The sequence below is a fragment of the Heterodontus francisci genome, chromosome 10 (assembly GCF_036365525.1).
Source record: "Heterodontus francisci isolate sHetFra1 chromosome 10, sHetFra1.hap1, whole genome shotgun sequence".
In the NCBI taxonomy this organism is placed as follows: Eukaryota; Metazoa; Chordata; class Chondrichthyes; order Heterodontiformes; family Heterodontidae; genus Heterodontus; species Heterodontus francisci.
In genome coordinates, this window is record NC_090380.1 from 125,700,625 (window position 1) to 125,720,837 (window position 20,213).

Genomic DNA, 20,213 nt, shown 5'->3' on the forward strand with positions numbered 1-20,213 from the left:
CTGCTCTGATGATGCAACCTTCCACAACAGTGCTTCTGATATGTCTTCCTTTTTCCTCAACCGAGGATACCCCCCACTGTGGTTGACAGGACCCTAAACGTGTCCGGCCCATTTCCCGCACCTCTACCCTCATCCCTTCCCCTCCCTCCAAGAACTGCGACAGGGTTCCCCTTGTCCTCACTTTCCACCCCACCAGCCTCCACATCCAAAGGATCATCCTCCACCATTTTCGCCACGTCCAGCGTGATTCCACTACCAAATGCATCTTCCCCTCCCCTCCCATCAGCATTCCGAAGGGATCGTTCCCTCCGCGACATCCTGGTCCACTCCTCCATTACCCCTGACACCTTTTCCGCTTCCCACCGCACCTTCCCATGCAATCGCAGGAGGTGTAATACCTGTCCTTTTACCTCCTTTCTCCTCACTATCCAAGGCCCCAAACACTCCTTTCAGGTGAAGCAGCGATTTACTTGTACTTCTTTCAATTTGGTATACTGTATTTGCTGCTCACAATGTGGTCTCCTCTACATTGGGGAGACCAAACTCAGATTGGATTGCCGCTTTGCGGAACACCTTCGCTCAATCCAAAAAGATGACCCCAAGCTTCCTGTTGCTTGCCATTTCAACACCCTCCCCCTTGCTCTCATGCTCACATCTCTGTCCTGGGCTTGCTGCAATGTTCCAGTGAACATCAGCGCAAGCTCGAGGAACAGCATCTCATTTACCGATTAGGCACACCACAGCCTACCGGACTGAACATTGAGTACAATAATTTCAGAGTATGACTGGCCTTTTTTATTTTTTTTATTTTTATTTTAGTTTGTTTCATCATTCAGTTTTTACCATGTGCCTGCCCACTGTTTTTTCATGTTTGTGCTTTTGGCCAAGGCTGTTCATTATTCAGTCATTTAACAGCCTCTCTGCACTAACGCTTTGTCTTTCACCACATCATTAACACACCCTTTGCCTTTGCTCCATGACCTTCTGGTCAGTTATTCTCTGTGACCTTCTGTCCTATCAACACCTTCCCTTTTGTTATCTTTTGCCCCACCCCCGCTTTATTTGCTTAAAACCTATTACATTTCTAACCTTTGCCAGTTCTGATGAAAGTCATTGACCTGAAACGTTAACTCTGCTTCTCTCTCCACAGATGCTTCCAGACCTGCTGAGTATTTCCAGCATTTTTTTGTTTTTATTGAAGGAATCTACGCATTTTTGAAATTCTCAACAAGAGAAACAACTTGAAAAGTACTGCAAAATCTCAGAAGTAGCAGGTTGTTGTGGTACTGTTGATAAAGTACTGAGCTGGAGAGGGAAACCTGCATTCCCGCTCTGCTATCATAACAATGACTGGGTGGAACTTCTAGAGCATCTGAGTCAGAGATCCTCGGGTCAGACAATCTGCATTTTATTGGCAGTATAGGCACAACTGGACTGCTGCGAATTGGGTGGAAGAAAAATGTAGCCATGACTTGGGGCAGAGCTGACAGGTGCAGATTAAGGTTTTGGTAAAAACTGGAAACCAGCCTCTTTCTAGGAAGCCCAATTTCCCCATGGTTAAATCTGATTTTCACCCATGTTTCAGTTTATAAAACCAGCCTGAAAACACTTTGTGGGCTGATGAGACTAAAACTAGAGGGCATAGATTTAAGGTGAGAGGGAGGATGTTTAAAGGGGATCAAAAGGGTAAATTTTTCACACAAAGAATAATGGGTATCTGGAATGAGCTGCCAGAGGAGGTGGTGGAGGCAGGAACAGTAGCAACATTTAAGAGGCATCTGGACAGGTACTTGAATGAGAAAGGCATAGAGGGATATGGAATTAATGCAGGCAGGTGGGATTAGTATAGATAGGCATTATGGTCGGCATGGAAGCGGTGGGCCGAAGGGCCTGTTTCTATGCTGTATGACTCTATGAGGGGCTGCCCACCTCTTGAGTATACTGAGGGTAATAGCTGATGTGGGATGTCAATCCATTGAACTTGAATGTTATTGGGTGGTTACAAGCACCTTGGTCTCACTGCAACCCCAACACAAGGTTGATTGGGGCAGAGATTTGGAACAACTGGTTTTCACCCCAATTTCTGATACTGCAAGTCTCCACCATCCAAAATGTACCAGAAGCTTTGTGGATTTTTGGGTCCAAACATTTTTCTCAAACAATAGATTTTCAACCACAACGAAAATCTGAGAATAAACTGGAGATTTCCGAAAAATGTAACAGTACTGCAAACTTTTATTAAACAAATGTATAAAGTATCTGTAATTATTTCAGTGTAACTGGTACATAAACAACCACTGTCAGTGCAGGAACGAGAGCAAGTTCAGAGACCTAATATTTGCAGATGAATCAAGCAACCTCTACAAATCACCAGCATACATCCCTAATGAAAAATGCATTTAGATGAGCTTCATAAGCACCCCTGGTTACATAGAGATCCATTAAATCATAAAAAAGTTCCAGTTCAGCAAATCTGCAGTCAAGCAGATCACAGAAAAGCATGACTGAAAACTTTTAGGACTGAATATACTGGCTTGAGTTTCCTCTGCAGTCAGAGTGGAAATTTCCCAATTATCACACCCACAAATTCATGTTGACATTTCAGCTTTTCATTTTTGTTGTGCTGTTAGCATGGTAGTGACTGACTGATACTGCAATATCCAATGGCAGCAATGTTGTAATTAAGATTTGACCCACAATTCCATTTATGCTTCTGTCACCTATAAAGGGAGAGTAGAAAAGACTGAATAACCCTTCTTATGCACTTAGTGTGTTGTTCAGGAGGGATAATGGCAGGAACCTAAAAATAATTTAATTTCCTGACCTCTCAATCAGGGAGTAGTGTATGGGAATGGGGAAATCTTGTTGTTCAATCTCTGTAATCATAAATTTACTCATTATAGCTCTGCAAAAAGACAGATTCACCTTAAAGGCCGAATGAACCAAAGTTATTTTCTTTTGGAACATTCAAAGGCACTGTCCTACCATACCAGGCTTGGCGATTAATGGCAGTAGCAATTTTTCATATTTTGCATCCTATAAAATGAAACTGAGATCCACACTCATTTACGAAACACCGTTTTTAAATAAGAATAGATTCCGCAACACAAACTACTGGCACAAGTAAAACAAGCTCCCATTAAATATTAAGCATTTTCATGTCCTCCAGCAGCTCACTTGCTATGTTGCGGAGATCTGGGTTACAGTTGCTGCTAAGTTCTAAAATACGCTGCTCCGGCAGCGATTCACGGATCTGGGTTGCCACTCTGGAGAAAACCTCCGGTTCAAGGATCAGAGACTGAATGAGCCGCAGAACATGGAGACAAACCTCTGCATCTGGATCTAATGGATAAAAACCATGTTAGTGGTCAGCTGCATAATTGCTAAATTTGTAAATGTTGCTGAAAATTACAACATGTCAGACACTGAAAAAGAAGTAAAATTAAATGAAATGAATTTGAAATAAAAAGCTAGTATTTGTAATGATGACCATGGAGCTGTCAGTTTGTCATAAAAACATAAACTGGTTCGCAATATCCTGTATGGAAGGAAACCTGGTCTGGCCTCTGTGTGACTCCAGACCTACAACAATTTTGTTGACTCCTAACTGCCCTCTGAAACGGACAGCAAGTCCCACCATATTGAACACCACCTGGAAGAATATAGGAACATAGGACTTAGGAGCAGGAGTAGGCCATTCGGCCCTTGAGCCTGCTCCACCGTTCGATAAGATCATGGCTGATCTAGCTGTGGTATCAACTCCATGTTCCTGTCTGCACCCCCATAACCCTTGACTCCCCTGTCCTTACTCAGCCTTAAAGCACTGAGGGTAGCAAGGGCACAGAATGTGCTCTGGGCTGCGGGGATGGTTTCACTGTTCATTGGTAGTACCACCACTGACTGAGCTGGTCAAATACTGAAGAACAGACCTGCAGCAGGTGGTGAGAAAACTAACATGAGGGAAAAACCTACTTGACCTTGTCCTCACCAATCTACCTGTCGCAGGTGAATTTCTCCATGACAATATTGGTAGGAGTGACCACCACCCAGTCCTGTGGACACCAAGTCCCATCTTAATCCATCATGTTGTGCGATACTACTATAGTCCTAAATGGGATAGATTAGGAACAGATCTAGCAGATCTGGGTATCCATGAAGTGCTGTGGGCCATCAGCAGAATTGTATTTCCCACAATCAACAATTTAATGGACTGGCATAACTCTCCAATACCAGCAAACCAGATGACCAACCCTGGTTCAATGAGGATTACAGTCATAGAGTCATAGAGATATACAGCACAGAAAGAGGTCCTTTGGCCCATCCTGTCCATGCCATCCATCAAGCACCTATCTATTCTAATCCCATTTTCCAGCACTTGGCCCATAGCCTTGTATGCTATGGCATTTCAAGTGCTCTTCTAAATACTTCTTAAATGTTGTGAGGGTTCCTGCCTCTACTGCCCTTTCAGGCAGTGTGTGCCAGATCAACCACCCTCTGGGTGAAAAACATTTTCTTCAAATCCCCTCTAAACCTCCTGCCCCTTACCTTAAATCTATGCCCCCTTTATTGACAACTCCGCTAAGGGAAAAAAGTTTCTTTTTTTTTAGAACATGACAGCGCAGTACAGGCCCTTCGGCCCTCGATGTTGCGCCGACCTGTGAAACCATCTGACCTACACTATTCCATTTTCATCCATATGTCTATCCAATGACCACTTAAATGCCCTTAAAGTTGGCGAGTCTACTACTGCTGCAGGTAGGGCGTTCCACAGCCCTACTGCTCTCTGAGTAAAGAAACTACCTCTTGACATCTGTCCTATATCTATCACCCCTCAACTTAAAGCTATGTCCCCTCGTGTTTGCCATCACAATCCGAGGAAAAAGACTCTCACTATCCACCCTATCTAACCCTCTGATTATCTTATATGTCTCTATTAAGTCACCTCTCCTCCTCCTTCTCTCCAACGAAAAAAACCTCAAGTCCCTCAGCTTTTCCTCGTAAGACCTTCCCTCCATACCAGGCAACATCCTAGTAAATCTCCTCTGCACCCTTTCCATAGCTTCCACATCCTTCCTATAATGCGGTGAACAGAACTGCACGCAATACTCCAGGTGCGGTCTCACCAGAGTTTTGTACAGCTGCAGCATGACCTCGTGGCTCCGAAACTCGATCCCCCTACTAATAACAGCTAACACACCATATGCCTTCTTAACAGCCCTATTAACCTGGGTAGCAACCTTCAGGGATTTATGCACCTGGACACCAAGATCTCTCTGTTCATCTACACTACCAAGAATCTTCCCATTAGCCCAGTACTCTGCATTCCTGTTACTCCTTCCAAAGTGAATCACCTCGCACTTTTCCGCATTAAACTCCATTTGCCATCTCTCAGCCCAGCTCTGCAGCCTATCTATGTCCCTCTGTACCCTACAACATCCTTCGGCACTATCCACAACTCCACCGACCTTAGTGTCATCCGCAAATTTACTAACCCACCTTTCTACACCCTCTTCCAGGTCATTTATAAAAATGACAAACAGCAGTGGCCCCAAAACAGATCCTTGTGGTACACCACTAGTACCAAAACTCCAGGATGAACATTTGCCATCAACCACCACCCTCTGTCTTCTTTCAGTAAGCCAATTTCTGATCCAAAGCTCGAAATCACCTTCAACCCCATACTTTCATATTTTCTGCAATAGCCTACCGTGGGGAACCTTATCAAACGCCTTACTGAAATCCATATACACCACATCCACTGCTTTACCCTCATCCACCTGTTTGGTCACCTTCTCGAAAAACTCAATAAGGTTTGTGAGGCACGACCTACCCGTCACAAAACCGTGCTGACTATCGCTAATGAACTTATTCTTTTCAAGATGATTATAAATCCTGTCTCTTATAACCTTTTCCAACATTTTACCCACAACCGAAGTAAGGCTCACAGGTCTATAATTACCAGGGCTGTCTCTACTCCCCTTCTTGAACAAGGGGACAACATTTGCTATCCTCCAGTCTTCCGGCACTATTCCTGTCGACAATGACGACATAAAGATCAAGGACAAAGGCTCTGCAATCTCCTCCCTTGCTTCCCAGAGAATCCTAGGATAAATCCCATCTGGCAGAGGGGACTTATCTATTTTCACACTTTCCAAAATTGCTAACACCTCCTCCTTGTGAACCTCAATCCCATCTAGCCTAGTAGCCTGAATCTCAGTATTCTCCTCGACAACATTTTCTTTCTCTACTGTAAATACTGACAGAAAATATTTATTTAACACTTCCCCTACCTCCTCTGATTCCGCACACAACTTCCCACTACTATCCTTGATTGGTCCTAATCTAACTCTAGTCATTCTTTTATTCCTGATATACCTATAGAAAGCCTTAGAGTTTTCCCTGATCCTATCCGCCAATGACTTCTCGTGTCCTCTCCTTGCTCTTCTTAGCTCTCCCTTTAGATCCTTCCTGGCTAGCTTGTAACTCTCAAGCGCCCTAACTGAGCCTTCACGTCTCATCCTAACATAAGCCTTCTTCTTCCTCTTGACAAGCGCTTCAACTTCTTTAGTAAACCACGGCTCCCTCGCTCGACAACTTCCTCCCTGCCTCACAGGTACATACTTATCAATGACACGCAGTAGCTGCTCCTTGAATAAGCTCCATATTTCGATTGTTCCCATCCCCTGCAGTTTCCTTCCCCATCCTACGCATCCTAAATCTTGCCTAATCGCATCATAATTTCCTTTCCCCCAGCTATAATTTTTGCCCTGCGGTATATACCTGTCCCTGCCCATCGCTAAGGTAAACCTAACCGAATTGTAATCACTATCACCAAAGTGCTCACCTACATCTAAATCTAACACCTGGCCGGGTTCATTACCCAGTACCAAATCCAATGTGGCATCGCCCCTGGTTGGCCTGTCTAGATACTGTGTCAGAAAACCCTCCTGCACACACGGGACAAAAACTGACCCATCTAAAGTACTCGAACTATAGTATTTCCAGTCGATATTTGGAAAGTTAAAGTCCCCCATAACAACTACCCTGTTACTCTCGCCCTTGTCGAGAATCATCTTCGCTATCCTTTCCTCCACATCTCTGGAACTTTCTTTCTATCTTTTTTTTTAGAATTAGAATTAGAACATTACAGCGCAGTACAGGCCCTTCGGCCCTCGATGTTGCGCCGACCTGTGAAACCATCTGACCTACACTATTCCATTTTCATCCATATGTCTATCCAATGACCACTTAAATGCCCTTAAAGTTGGCGAGTCTACTACTGCTGCAGGCAGGGCGTTCCACACCCCTACTACTCTCTGAGTAAAGAAACTACCTCTAACATCTGTCCTATATCTATCACCCCTCAACTTAAAGCTATGTCCCCTCGTGTTTGCCATCAACATCCGAGGAAAAAGACTCTCACTATCCACCCTATCTAACCCTCTGATTATCTTATATGTCTCTATTAAGTCACCGCTCCTCCCCCTTCTCTCCAACGAAAACAACCTCAAGTCCCTCAGCCTTTCCTCATAAGACCTTCCCTCCATACCAGGCAACATCCTAGTAAATCTCCTCTGCACCCTTTCCAAAGCTTCCACATCCTTCCTATAATGCGGTGACCAGAACTGCACGCAATACTCCAGGCAGCATGACCTCGTGGTTCCGAAACTCGATCCCCCTACTAATAAAAGCTAACACACCAAATGCCTTCTTAACAGTCCTATTAACCTGGGTAGCAACTTTCAGGGATTTATGTACCTGGACACCAAGATCTCTCAGCTGCTGTTCAATATTCAGTGTATTCACACCTAATCTGTCCTAATGCTTTGTCTTTCAACACACCATTAACATATTGTTTGCCTTTTCTCCGTGACCTTTTGGTCAGCTATGTGGCCTGGTCCAATCTGCACCTTCTCCTTTGTTATCTCTTGCCCCACCCCCACCTCACTTGTTTATAATCTGTGACTTTTCTAATATTTGTCAGTTCCGAAGAAGGGTCACTAACCCGAAACGTTAACTCTGCTTCTCTTTCCACAGATGCTGCCAGACCTGCTGAATGATTCCAGCATTTCTTGTTTTTGCATCAAGATCTCTCTGTTCATCTACACTACCAAGAATCTTCCCATTAGCCCAGTACTCTGCATTCCTGTTACTCCTTCCAAAGTGAATCACCTCACACTTTTCCGCATTAAACTCCATTTGACATCTCTCAGCCCAGCTCTGCAGCCTATCTATGTCCCTCTGTACCCTACAACATCCTTCGGCACTATCCACAACTCCACCGACCTTAGTGTCATCCGCAAATTTACTAACCCACCCTTCTACACCCTCTTCCAGGTCATTTATAAAAATGACAAACAGCAGTGACCCCAAAACAGATCCTTGCGGTCCACCACTAGTAACTAAACTCCAGGATGAACATTTGCCATCAACCACCACCCTCTGTCTTCTTTCAGCTAGCCAATTTCTGATCCAAAGCTCTAAATCACCTTCAATCCCATACTTCCGTATTTTCTGCAATAGCCTACCGTGGGGAACCTTATCAAACGCCTTACTGAAATCCATATACACCACATCCACTGCTTTACCCTCATCCACCTGTTTGGTCACCTTCTCGAAAAACTCAATAAGGTTTGTGAGGCACGGCCTACCCGTCACAAAACCGTGCTGACTATCGCTAATGAACTTATTCTTTTCAAGATGATTATAAGTCCTGTCTCTTATAACCTTTTCCAACATTTTACCCACAACCGAGGTAAGGCTCACCGGTCTATAATTACCAGGGCTGTCTCTACTCCCCTTCTTGAACAAGGGGACAACATTTGCTATCCTCCAGTCTTCTGGCACTATTCCTGTCGACAATGACGACATAAAGATCAAGGACAAAGGCTCTGCAATCTCCTCCCTAGCTTCCCAGAGAATCCTAGGATAAATCCCATCTGGCAGAGGGGACTTATCTATTTTCACACTTTCCAAAATTGCTAACACCTCCTCCTTGTGAACCTCAGTCCCATCTAGCCTAGTAGCCTGAATCTCAGTATTCTCCTCGACAACATTTTCTTTCTCTACTGTAAATACTGACGCAAAATATTTATTTAACACTTCCCCTTCCTCCTCTGATTCCACACACAACTTCCCACTATTATCCTTGATTGGTCCTAATCTAACTCTAGTCATTCTTTTATTCCTGATATACCTATAGAAAGCCTTAGGGTTTTCCCTGATCCTATCCGCCAATGACTTCTCGTGTCCTCTCCTTGCTCTTCTTAGCTCTCCCTTTAGATCCTTCCTGGCTAGCTTGTAACTCTCAAGCGCCCTAACTGAGCCTTCACGTCTCATCCTAACATAAGCCTTCTTCTTCCTCTTGACAAGCGCTTCAACTTCTTTAGTAAACCACTGCTCCCTCGCTCGACAACTTCCTCCCTGCCTGACAGGTACATACTTATCAAGGACACGCAGTAGCTGCTCCTTGAATAAGCTCCACATTTCGATTGTTCCCATCCCCTGCAGTTTCCTTCCCCATCCTACGCATCCTAAATCTTGCCTAATCGCATCATAATTTCCTTTCCCCCAGCTATAATTTTTGCCCTGCGGTATATACCTGTCCCTGCCCATCGCTAAGGTAAACCTAACCGAATTGTAATCACTATCACCAAAGTGCTCACCTACATCTAAATCTAACACCTGGCCGGGTTCATTACCCAGTACCAAATCCAATGTGGCATCGCCCCTGGTTGGCCTGTCTAGATACTGTGTCAGAAAACCCTCCTGCACACACGGGACAAAAACTGACCCATCTAAAGTACTCGAACTATAGTATTTCCAGTCGATATTTGGAAAGTTAAAGTCCCCCATAACAACTACCCTGTTACTCTCGCCCTTGTCGAGAACCATCTTCGCTATCCTTTCCTCCACATCTCTGGAACTTTCTTTCTATCTTTTTTTTTAGAATTAGAATTAGAACATTACAGCGCAGTACAGGCCCTTCGGCCCTCGATGTTGCGCCGACCTGTGAAACCATCTGACCTACACTATTCCATTTTCATCCATATGTCTATCCAATGACCACTTAAATGCCCTTAAAGTTGGCGAGTCTACTACTGCTGCAGGCAGGGCGTTCCACACCCCTACTACTCTCTGAGTAAAGAAACTACCTCTAACATCTGTCCTATATCTATCACCCCTCAACTTAAAGCTATGTCCCCTCGTGTTTGCCATCAACATCCGAGGAAAAAGACTCTCACTATCCACCCTATCTAACCCTCTGATTATCTTATATGTCTCTATTAAGTCACCGCTCCTCCTCCTTCTCTCCAACGAAAACAACCTCAAGTCCCTCAGCCTTTCCTCATAAGACCTTCCCTCCATACCAGGCAACATCCTAGTAAATCTCCTCTGCACCCTTTCCAAAGCTTCCACATCCTTCCTATAATGCGGTGACCAGAACTGCACGCAATACTCCAGGCAGCATGACCTCGTGGTTCCGAAACTCGATCCCCCTACTAATAAAAGCTAACACACCAAATGCCTTCTTAACAGTCCTATTAACCTGGGTAGCAACTTTCAGGGATTTATGTACCTGGACACCAAGATCTCTCAGCTGCTGTTCAATATTCAGTGTTTTCACACCTAATCTGTCCTAATGCTTTGTCTTTCAACACACCATTAACATATTGTTTGCCTTTTCTCCGTGACCTTTTGGTCAGCTATGTGGCCTGGTCCAATCTGCACCTTCTCCTTTGTTATCTCTTGCCCCACCCCCACCTCACTTGTTTATAATCTGTGACTTTTCTAATATTTGTCAGTTCCGAAGAAGGGTCACTAACCCGAAACGTTAACTCTGCTTCTCTTTCCACAGATGCTGCCAGACCTGCTGAGTGATTCCAGCATTTCTTGTTTTTGCATCAAGATCTCTCTGTTCATCTACACTACCAAGAATCTTCCCATTAGCCCAGTACTCTGCATTCCTGTTACTCCTTCCAAAGTGAATCACCTCACACTTTTCCGCATTAAACTCCATTTGACATCTCTCAGCCCAGCTCTGCAGCCTATCTATGTCCCTCTGTACCCTACAACATCCTTCGGCACTATCCACAACTCCACCGACCTTAGTGTCATCCGCAAATTTACTAACCCACCCTTCTACACCCTCTTCCAGGTCATTTATAAAAATGACAAACAGCAGTGGCCCCAAAACAGATCCTTGCGGTCCACCACTAGTAACTAAACTCCAGGATGAACATTTGCCATCAACCACCACCCTCTGTCTTCTTTCAGCTAGCCAATTTCTGATCCAAAGCTCTAAATCACCTTCAATCCCATACTTCCGTATTTTCTGCAATAGCCTACCGTGGGGAACCTTATCAAACGCCTTACTGAAATCCATATACACCACATCCACTGCTTTACCCTCATCCACCTGTTTGGTCACCTTCTCGAAAAACTCAATAAGGTTTGTGAGGCACGGCCTACCCGTCACAAAACCGTGCTGACTATCGCTAATGAACTTATTCTTTTCAAGATGATTATAAGTCCTGTCTCTTATAACCTTTTCCAACATTTTACCCACAACCGAGGTAAGGCTCACCGGTCTATAATTACCAGGGCTGTCTCTACTCCCCTTCTTGAACAAGGGGACAACATTTGCTATCCTCCAGTCTTCCGGCACTATTCCTGTCGACAATGACGACATAAAGATCAAGGACAAAGGCTCTGCAATCTCCTCCCTAGCTTCCCAGAGAATCCTAGGATAAATCCCATCTGGCAGAGGGGACTTATCTATTTTCACACTTTCCAAAATTGCTAACACCACCTCCTTGTGAACCTCAGTCCCATCTAGCCTAGTAGCCTGAATCTCAGTATTCTCCTTGACAACATTTTCTTTCTCTACTGTAAATACTGACGAAAAATATTCATTTAACGCTTCCCCTATCTCCTCTGATTCCACACACAACTTCCCACTACTATCCTTGATTGGCCCTAATATAACTCTAGTCATTCTTTTATTCCTGATATACCTATAGAAAGCCTTAGAGTTTTCCCTGATCCTATCCGCCAATGACTTCTCGTGTCCTCTCCTTGCTCTTCTTAGCTCTCCCTTTAGATCCTTCCTGGCTAGCTTGTAACTCTCAAGCGCCCTAACTGAGCCTTCACGTCTCATCCTAACATAAGCCTTCTTCTTCCTCTTGACAAGCGCTTCAACTTCTTTAGTAAACCACTGCTCCCTCGCTCGACAACTTCCTCCCTGCCTGACAGGTACATACTTATCAAGGACACGCAGTAGCTGCTCCTTGAATAAGCTCCACATTTCGATTGTTCCCATCCCCTGCAGTTTCCTTCCCCATCCTACGCATCCTAAATCTTGCCTAATCGCATCATAATTTCCTTTCCCCCAGCTATAATTTTTGCCCTGCGGTATATACCTGTCCCTGCCCATCGCTAAGGTAAACCTAACCGAATTGTAATCACTATCACCAAAGTGCTCACCTACATCTAAATCTAACACCTGGCCGGGTTCATTACCCAGTACCAAATCCAATGTGGCATCGCCCCTGGTTGGCCTGTCTAGATACTGTGTCAGAAAACCCTCCTGCACACACGGGACAAAAACTGACCCATCTAAAGTACTCGAACTATAGTATTTCCAGTCGATATTTGGAAAGTTAAAGTCCCCCATAACAACTACCCTGTTACTCTCGCCCTTGTCGAGAATCATCTTCGCTATCCTTTCCTCCACATCTCTGGAACTTTCTTTCTATCTTTTTTTTTAGAATTAGAATTAGAACATTACAGCGCAGTACAGGCCCTTCGGCCCTCGATGTTGCGCCGACCTGTGAAACCATCTGACCTACACTATTCCATTTTCATCCATATGTCTATCCAATGACCACTTAAATGCCCTTAAAGTTGGCGAGTCTACTACTGCTGCAGGCAGGGCGTTCCACACCCCTACTACTCTCTGAGTAAAGAAACTACCTCTAACATCTGTCCTATATCTATCACCCCTCAACTTAAAGCTATGTCCCCTCGTGTTTGCCATCAACATCCGAGGAAAAAGACTCTCACTATCCACCCTATCTAACCCTCTGATTATCTTATATGTCTCTATTAAGTCACCGCTCCTCCTCCTTCTCTCCAACGAAAACAACCTCAAGTCCCTCAGCCTTTCCTCATAAGACCTTCCCTCCATACCAGGCAACATCCTAGTAAATCTCCTCTGCACCCTTTCCAAAGCTTCCACATCCTTCCTATAATGCGGTGACCAGAACTGCACGCAATACTCCAGGCAGCATGACCTCGTGGTTCCGAAACTCGATCCCCCTACTAATAAAAGCTAACACACCAAATGCCTTCTTAACAGTCCTATTAACCTGGGTAGCAACTTTCAGGGATTTATGTACCTGGACACCAAGATCTCTCAGCTGCTGTTCAATATTCAGTGTATTCACAACTAATCTGTCCTAATGCTTTGTCTTTCAACACACCATTAACATATTGTTTGCCTTTTCTCCGTGACCTTTTGGTCAGCTATGTGGCCTGGTCCAATCTGCACCTTCTCCTTTGTTATCTCTTGCCCCACCCCCACCTCACTTGTTTATAATCTGTGACTTTTCTAATATTTGTCAGTTCCGAAGAAGGGTCACTAACCCGAAACGTTAACTCTGCTTCTCTTTCCACAGATGCTGCCAGACCTGCTGAGTGATTCCAGCATTTCTTGTTTTTGCATCAAGATCTCTCTGTTCATCTACACTACCAAGAATCTTCCCATTAGCCCAGTACTCTGCATTCCTGTTACTCCTTCCAAAGTGAATCACCTCACACTTTTCCGCATTAAACTCCATTTGACATCTCTCAGCCCAGCTCTGCAGCCTATCTATGTCCCTCTGTACCCTGCAACATCCTTCGGCACTATCCACAACTCCACCGACCTCAGTGTCATCTGCAAATTTACTAACCCACCCTTCTACACCCTCTTCCAGGTCATTTATAAAAATGACAAACAGCAGTGGCCCCAAAACAGATCCTTGCGGTCCACCACTAGTAACTAAACTCCAGGATGAACATTTGCCATCAACCACCACCCTCTGTCTTCTTTCAGCTAGCCAATTTCTGATCCAAAGCTCTAAATCACCTTCAATCCCATACTTCCGTATTTTCTGCAATAGCCTACCGTGGGGAACCTTATCAAACGCCTTACTGAAATCCATATACACCACATCCACTGCTTTACCCTCATCCACCTGTTTGGTCACCTTCTCGAAAAACTCAATAAGGTTTGTGAGGCACGGCCTACCCGTCACAAAACCGTGCTGACTATCGCTAATGAACTTATTCTTTTCAAGATGATTATAAGTCCTGTCTCTTATAACCTTTTCCAACATTTTACCCACAACCGAGGTAAGGCTCACCGGTCTATAATTACCAGGGCTGTCTCTACTCCCCTTCTTGAACAAGGGGACAACATTTGCTATCCTCCAGTCTTCCGGCACTATTCCTGTCGACAATGACGACATAAAGATCAAGGACAAAGGCTCTGCAATCTCCTCCCTAGCTTCCCAGAGAATCCTAGGATAAATCCCATCTGGCAGAGGGGACTTATCTATTTTCACACTTTCCAAAATTGCTAACACCTCCTCCTTGTGAACCTCAGTCCCATCTAGCCTAGTAGCCTGAATCTCAGTATTCTCCTCGACAACATTTTCTTTCTCTACTGTAAATACTGACGCAAAATATTTATTTAACACTTCCCCTTCCTCCTCTGATTCCACACACAACTTCCCACTATTATCCTTGATTGGTCCTAATCTAACTCTAGTCATTCTTTTATTCCTGATATACCTATAGAAAGCCTTAGGGTTTTCCCTGATCCTATCCGCCAATGACTTCTCGTGTCCTCTCCTTGCTCTTCTTAGCTCTCCCTTTAGATCCTTCCTGGCTAGCTTGTAACTCTCAAGCGCCCTAACTGAGCCTTCACGTCTCATCCTAACATAAGCCTTCTTCTTCCTCTTGACAAGCGCTTCAACTTCTTTAGTAAACCACTGCTCCCTCGCTCGACAACTTCCTCCCTGCCTGACAGGTACATACTTATCAAGGACACGCAGTAGCTGCTCCTTGAATAAGCTCCACATTTCGATTGTTCCCATCCCCTGCAGTTTCCTTCCCCATCCTACGCATCCTAAATCTTGCCTAATCGCATCATAATTTCCTTTCCCCCAGCTATAATTTTTGCCCTGCGGTATATACCTGTCCCTGCCCATCGCTAAGGTAAACCTAACCGAATTGTAATCACTATCACCAAAGTGCTCACCTACATCTAAATCTAACACCTGGCCGGGTTCATTACCCAGTACCAAATCCAATGTGGCATCGCCCCTGGTTGGCCTGTCTAGATACTGTGTCAGAAAACCCTCCTGCACACACGGGACAAAAACTGACCCATCTAAAGTACTCGAACTATAGTATTTCCAGTCGATATTTGGAAAGTTAAAGTCCCCCATAACAACTACCCTGTTACTCTCGCCCTTGTCGAGAATCATCTTCGCTATCCTTTCCTCCACATCTCTGGAACTTTCTTTCTATCTTTTTTTTTAGAATTAGAATTAGAACATTACAGCGCAGTACAGGCCCTTCGGCCCTCGATGTTGCGCCGACCTGTGAAACCATCTGACCTACACTATTCCATTTTCATCCATATGTCTATCCAATGACCACTTAAATGCCCTTAAAGTTGGCGAGTCTACTACTGCTGCAGGCAGGGCGTTCCACACCCCTACTACTCTCTGAGTAAAGAAACTACCTCTAACATCTGTCCTATATCTATCACCCCTCAACTTAAAGCTATGTCCCCTCGTGTTTGCCATCAACATCCGAGGAAAAAGACTCTCACTATCCACCCTATCTAACCCTCTGATTATCTTATATGTCTCTATTAAGTCACCGCTCCTCCTCCTTCTCTCCAACGAAAACAACCTCAAGTCCCTCAGCCTTTCCTCATAAGACCTTCCCTCCATACCAGGCAACATCCTAGTAAATCTCCTCTGCACCCTTTCCAAAGCTTCCACATCCTTCCTATAATGCGGTGACCAGAACTGCACGCAATACTCCAGGCAGCATGACCTCGTGGTTCCGAAACTCGATCCCCCTACTAATAAAAGCTAACACACCAAATGCCTTCTTAACAGTCCTATTAACCTGGGTAGCAACTTTCAGGGATTTATGTACCTGGACACCAAGATCTCTCAGCTGCTGTTCAATATTCAGTGTATTCACACCTAATCTGTCCTAATGCTTTGTCTTTCAACACACCATTAACATATTGTTTGCCTTTTCTCCGTGACCTTTTGGTCAGCTATGTGGCCTGGTCCAATCTGCACCTTCTCCTTTGTTATCTCTTGCCCCACCCCCACCTCACTTGTTTATAATCTGTGACTTTTCTAATATTTGTCAGTTCCGAAGAAGGGTCACTAACCCGAAACGTTAACTCTGCTTCTCTTTCCACAGATGCTGCCAGACCTGCTGAGTGATTCCAGCATTTCTTGTTTTTGCATCAAGATCTCTCTGTTCATCTACACTACCAAGAATCTTCCCATTAGCCCAGTACTCTGCATTCCTGTTACTCCTTCCAAAGTGAATCACCTCACACTTTTCCGCATTAAACTCCATTTGACATCTCTCAGCCCAGCTCTGCAGCCTATCTATGTCCCTCTGTACCCTGCAACATCCTTCGGCACTATCCACAACTCCACCGACCTTAGTGTCATCCGCAAATTTACTAACCCACCCTTCTACACCCTCTTCCAGGTCATTTATAAAAATGACAAACAGCAGTGGCCCCAAAACAGATCCTTGCGGTCCACCACTAGTAACTAAACTCCAGGATGAACATTTGCCATCAACCACCACCCTCTGTCTTCTTTCAGCTAGCCAATTTCTGATCCAAAGCTCTAAATCACCTTCAATCCCATACTTCCGTATTTTCTGCAATAGCCTACCGTGGGGAACCTTATCAAACGCCTTACTGAAATCCATATACACCACATCCACTGCTTTACCCTCATCCACCTGTTTGGTCACCTTCTCGAAAAACTCAATAAGGTTTGTGAGGCACGGCCTACCCGTCACAAAACCGTGCTGACTATCGCTAATGAACTTATTCTTTTCAAGATGATTATAAGTCCTGTCTCTTATAACCTTTTCCAACATTTTACCCACAACCGAGGTAAGGCTCACCGGTCTATAATTACCAGGGCTGTCTCTACTCCCCTTCTTGAACAAGGGGACAACATTTGCTATCCTCCAGTCTTCCGGCACTATTCCTGTCGACAATGACGACATAAAGATCAAGGACAAAGGCTCTGCAATCTCCTCCCTAGCTTCCCAGAGAATCCTAGGATAAATCCCATCTGGCAGAGGGGACTTATCTATTTTCACACTTTCCAAAATTGCTAACACCTCCTCCTTGTGAACCTCAATCCCATCTAGCCTAGTAGCCTGAATCTCAGTATTCTCCTTGACAACATTTTCTTTCTCTACTGTAAATACTGACGAAAAATATTCATTTAACGCTTCCCCTATCTCCTCTGATTCCACACACAACTTCCCACTACTATCCTTGATTGGCCCTAATATAACTCTAGTCATTCTTTTATTCCTGATATACCTATAGAAAGCCTTAGAGTTTTCCCTGATCCTATCCGCCAATGACTTCTCGTGTCCTCTCCTTGCTCTTCTTAGCTCTCCCTTTAGATCCTTCCTGGCTAGCTTGTAACTCTCAAGCGCCCTAACTGAGCCTTCACGTCTCATCCTAACATAAGCCTTCTTCTTCCTCTTGACAAGCGCTTCAACTTCTTTAGTAAACCACGGCTCCCTCGCTCGACAACTTCCTCCCTGCCTGACAGGTACATACTTATCAAGGACACGCAGTAGCTGCTCCTTGAATAAGCTCCACATTTCGATTGTTCCCATCCCCTGCAGTTTCCTTCCCCATCCTACGCATCCTAAATCTTGCCTAATCGCATCATAATTTCCTTTCCCCCAGCTATAATTTTTGCCCTGCGGTATATACCTGTCCCTGCCCATCGCTAAGGTAAACCTAACCGAATTGTAATCACTATCACCAAAGTGCTCACCTACATCTAAATCTAACACCTGGCCGGGTTCATTACCCAGTACCAAATCCAATGTGGCATCGCCCCTGGTTGGCCTGTCTAGATACTGTGTCAGAAAACCCTCCTGCACACACGGGACAAAAACTGACCCATCTAAAGTACTCGAACTATAGTATTTCCAGTCGATATTTGGAAAGTTAAAGTCCCCCATAACAACTACCCTGTTACTCTCGCCCTTGTCGAGAATCATCTTCGCTATCCTTTCCTCCACATCTCTGGAACTTTCTTTCTATCTTTTTTTTTAGAATTAGAATTAGAACATTACAGCGCAGTACAGGCCCTTCGGCCCTCGATGTTGCGCCGACCTGTGAAACCATCTGACCTACACTATTCCATTTTCATCCATATGTCTATCCAATGACCACTTAAATGCCCTTAAAGTTGGCGAGTCTACTACTGCTGCAGGCAGGGCGTTCCACACCCCTACTACTCTCTGAGTAAAGAAACTACCTCTAACATCTGTCCTATATCTATCACCCCTCAACTTAAAGCTATGTCCCCTCGTGTTTGCCATCAACATCCGAGGAAAAAGACTCTCACTATCCACCCTATCTAACCCTCTGATTATCTTATATGTCTCTATTAAGTCACCGCTCCTCCTCCTTCTCTCCAACGAAAACAACCTCAAGTCCCTCAGCCTTTCCTCATAAGACCTTCCCTCCATACCAGGCAACATCCTAGTAAATCTCCTCTGCACCCTTTCCAAAGCTTCCACATCCTTCCTATAATGCGGTGACCAGAACTGCACGCAATACTCCAGGCAGCATGACCTCGTGGTTCCGAAACTCGATCCCCCTACTAATAAAAGCTAACACACCAAATGCCTTCTTAACAGTCCTATTAACCTGGGTAGCAACTTTCAGGGATTTATGTACCTGGACACCAAGATCTCTCAGCTGCTGTTCAATATTCAGTGTATTCACACCTAATCTGTCCTAATGCTTTGTCTTTCAACACACCATTAACATATTGTTTGCCTTTTCTCCGTGACCTTTTGGTCAGCTATGTGGCCTGGTCCAATCTGCACCTTCTCCTTTGTTATCTCTTGCCCCACCCCCACCTCACTTGTTTATAATCTGTGACTTTTCTAATATTTGTCAGTTCCGAAGAAGGGTCACTAACCCGAAACGTTAACTCTGCTTCTCTTTCCACAGATGCTGCCAGACCTGCTGAGTGATTCCAGCATTTCTTGTTTTTGCATCAAGATCTCTCTGTTCATCTACACTACCAAGAATCTTCCCATTAGCCCAGTACTCTGCATTCCTGTTACTCCTTCCAAAGTGAATCACCTCACACTTTTCCGCATTAAACTCCATTTGACATCTCTCAGCCCAGCTCTGCAGCCTATCTATGTCCCTCTGTACCCTGCAACATCCTTCGGCACTATCCACAACTCCACCGACCTTAGTGTCATCCGCAAATTTACTAACCCACCCTTCTACACCCTCTTCCAGGTCATTTATAAAAATGACAAACAGCAGTGGCCCCAAAACAGATCCTTGCGGTCCACCACTAGTAACTAAACTCCAGGATGAACATTTGCCATCAACCACCACCCTCTGTCTTCTTTCAGCTAGCCAATTTCTGATCCAAAGCTCTAAATCACCTTCAATCCCATACTTCCGTATTTTCTGCAATAGCCTACCGTGGGGAACCTTATCAAACGCCTTACTGAAATCCATATACACCACATCCACTGCTTTACCCTCATCCACCTGTTTGGTCACCTTCTCGAAAAACTCAATAAGGTTTGTGAGGCACGGCCTACCCGTCACAAAACCGTGCTGACTATCGCTAATGAACTTATTCTTTTCAAGATGATTATAAGTCCTGTCTCTTATAACCTTTTCCAACATTTTACCCACAACCGAGGTAAGGCTCACCGGTCTATAATTACCAGGGCTGTCTCTACTCCCCTTCTTGAACAAGGGGACAACATTTGCTATCCTCCAGTCTTCCGGCACTATTCCTGTCGACAATGACGACATAAAGATCAAGGACAAAGGCTCTGCAATCTCCTCCCTAGCTTCCCAGAGAATCCTAGGA

The 20,213-nt window shown here is 44.7% G+C and overlaps 1 protein-coding gene across 5 annotated transcripts in view; it reads right to left on the bottom strand.

Moving 5' to 3' along the window:
• Positions 1 to 2,308: 2,308 nt before the first annotated feature.
• hsf2bp (heat shock transcription factor 2 binding protein) overlaps positions 2,309 to 20,213 on the bottom strand; it is a 245,369-nt gene continuing 227,464 nt past the window's right edge. For all 5 annotated transcript variants that reach the window (XM_068040083.1, XM_068040085.1, XM_068040086.1 and 2 more), the window contains one exon: positions 2,309 to 3,342. In XM_068040083.1, coding sequence (XP_067896184.1) covers positions 3,140 to 3,342 — 203 coding nt within the window. In that variant the 3' untranslated portion in view covers positions 2,309 to 3,139. The remainder of the gene's footprint in view (positions 3,343 to 20,213) is intronic.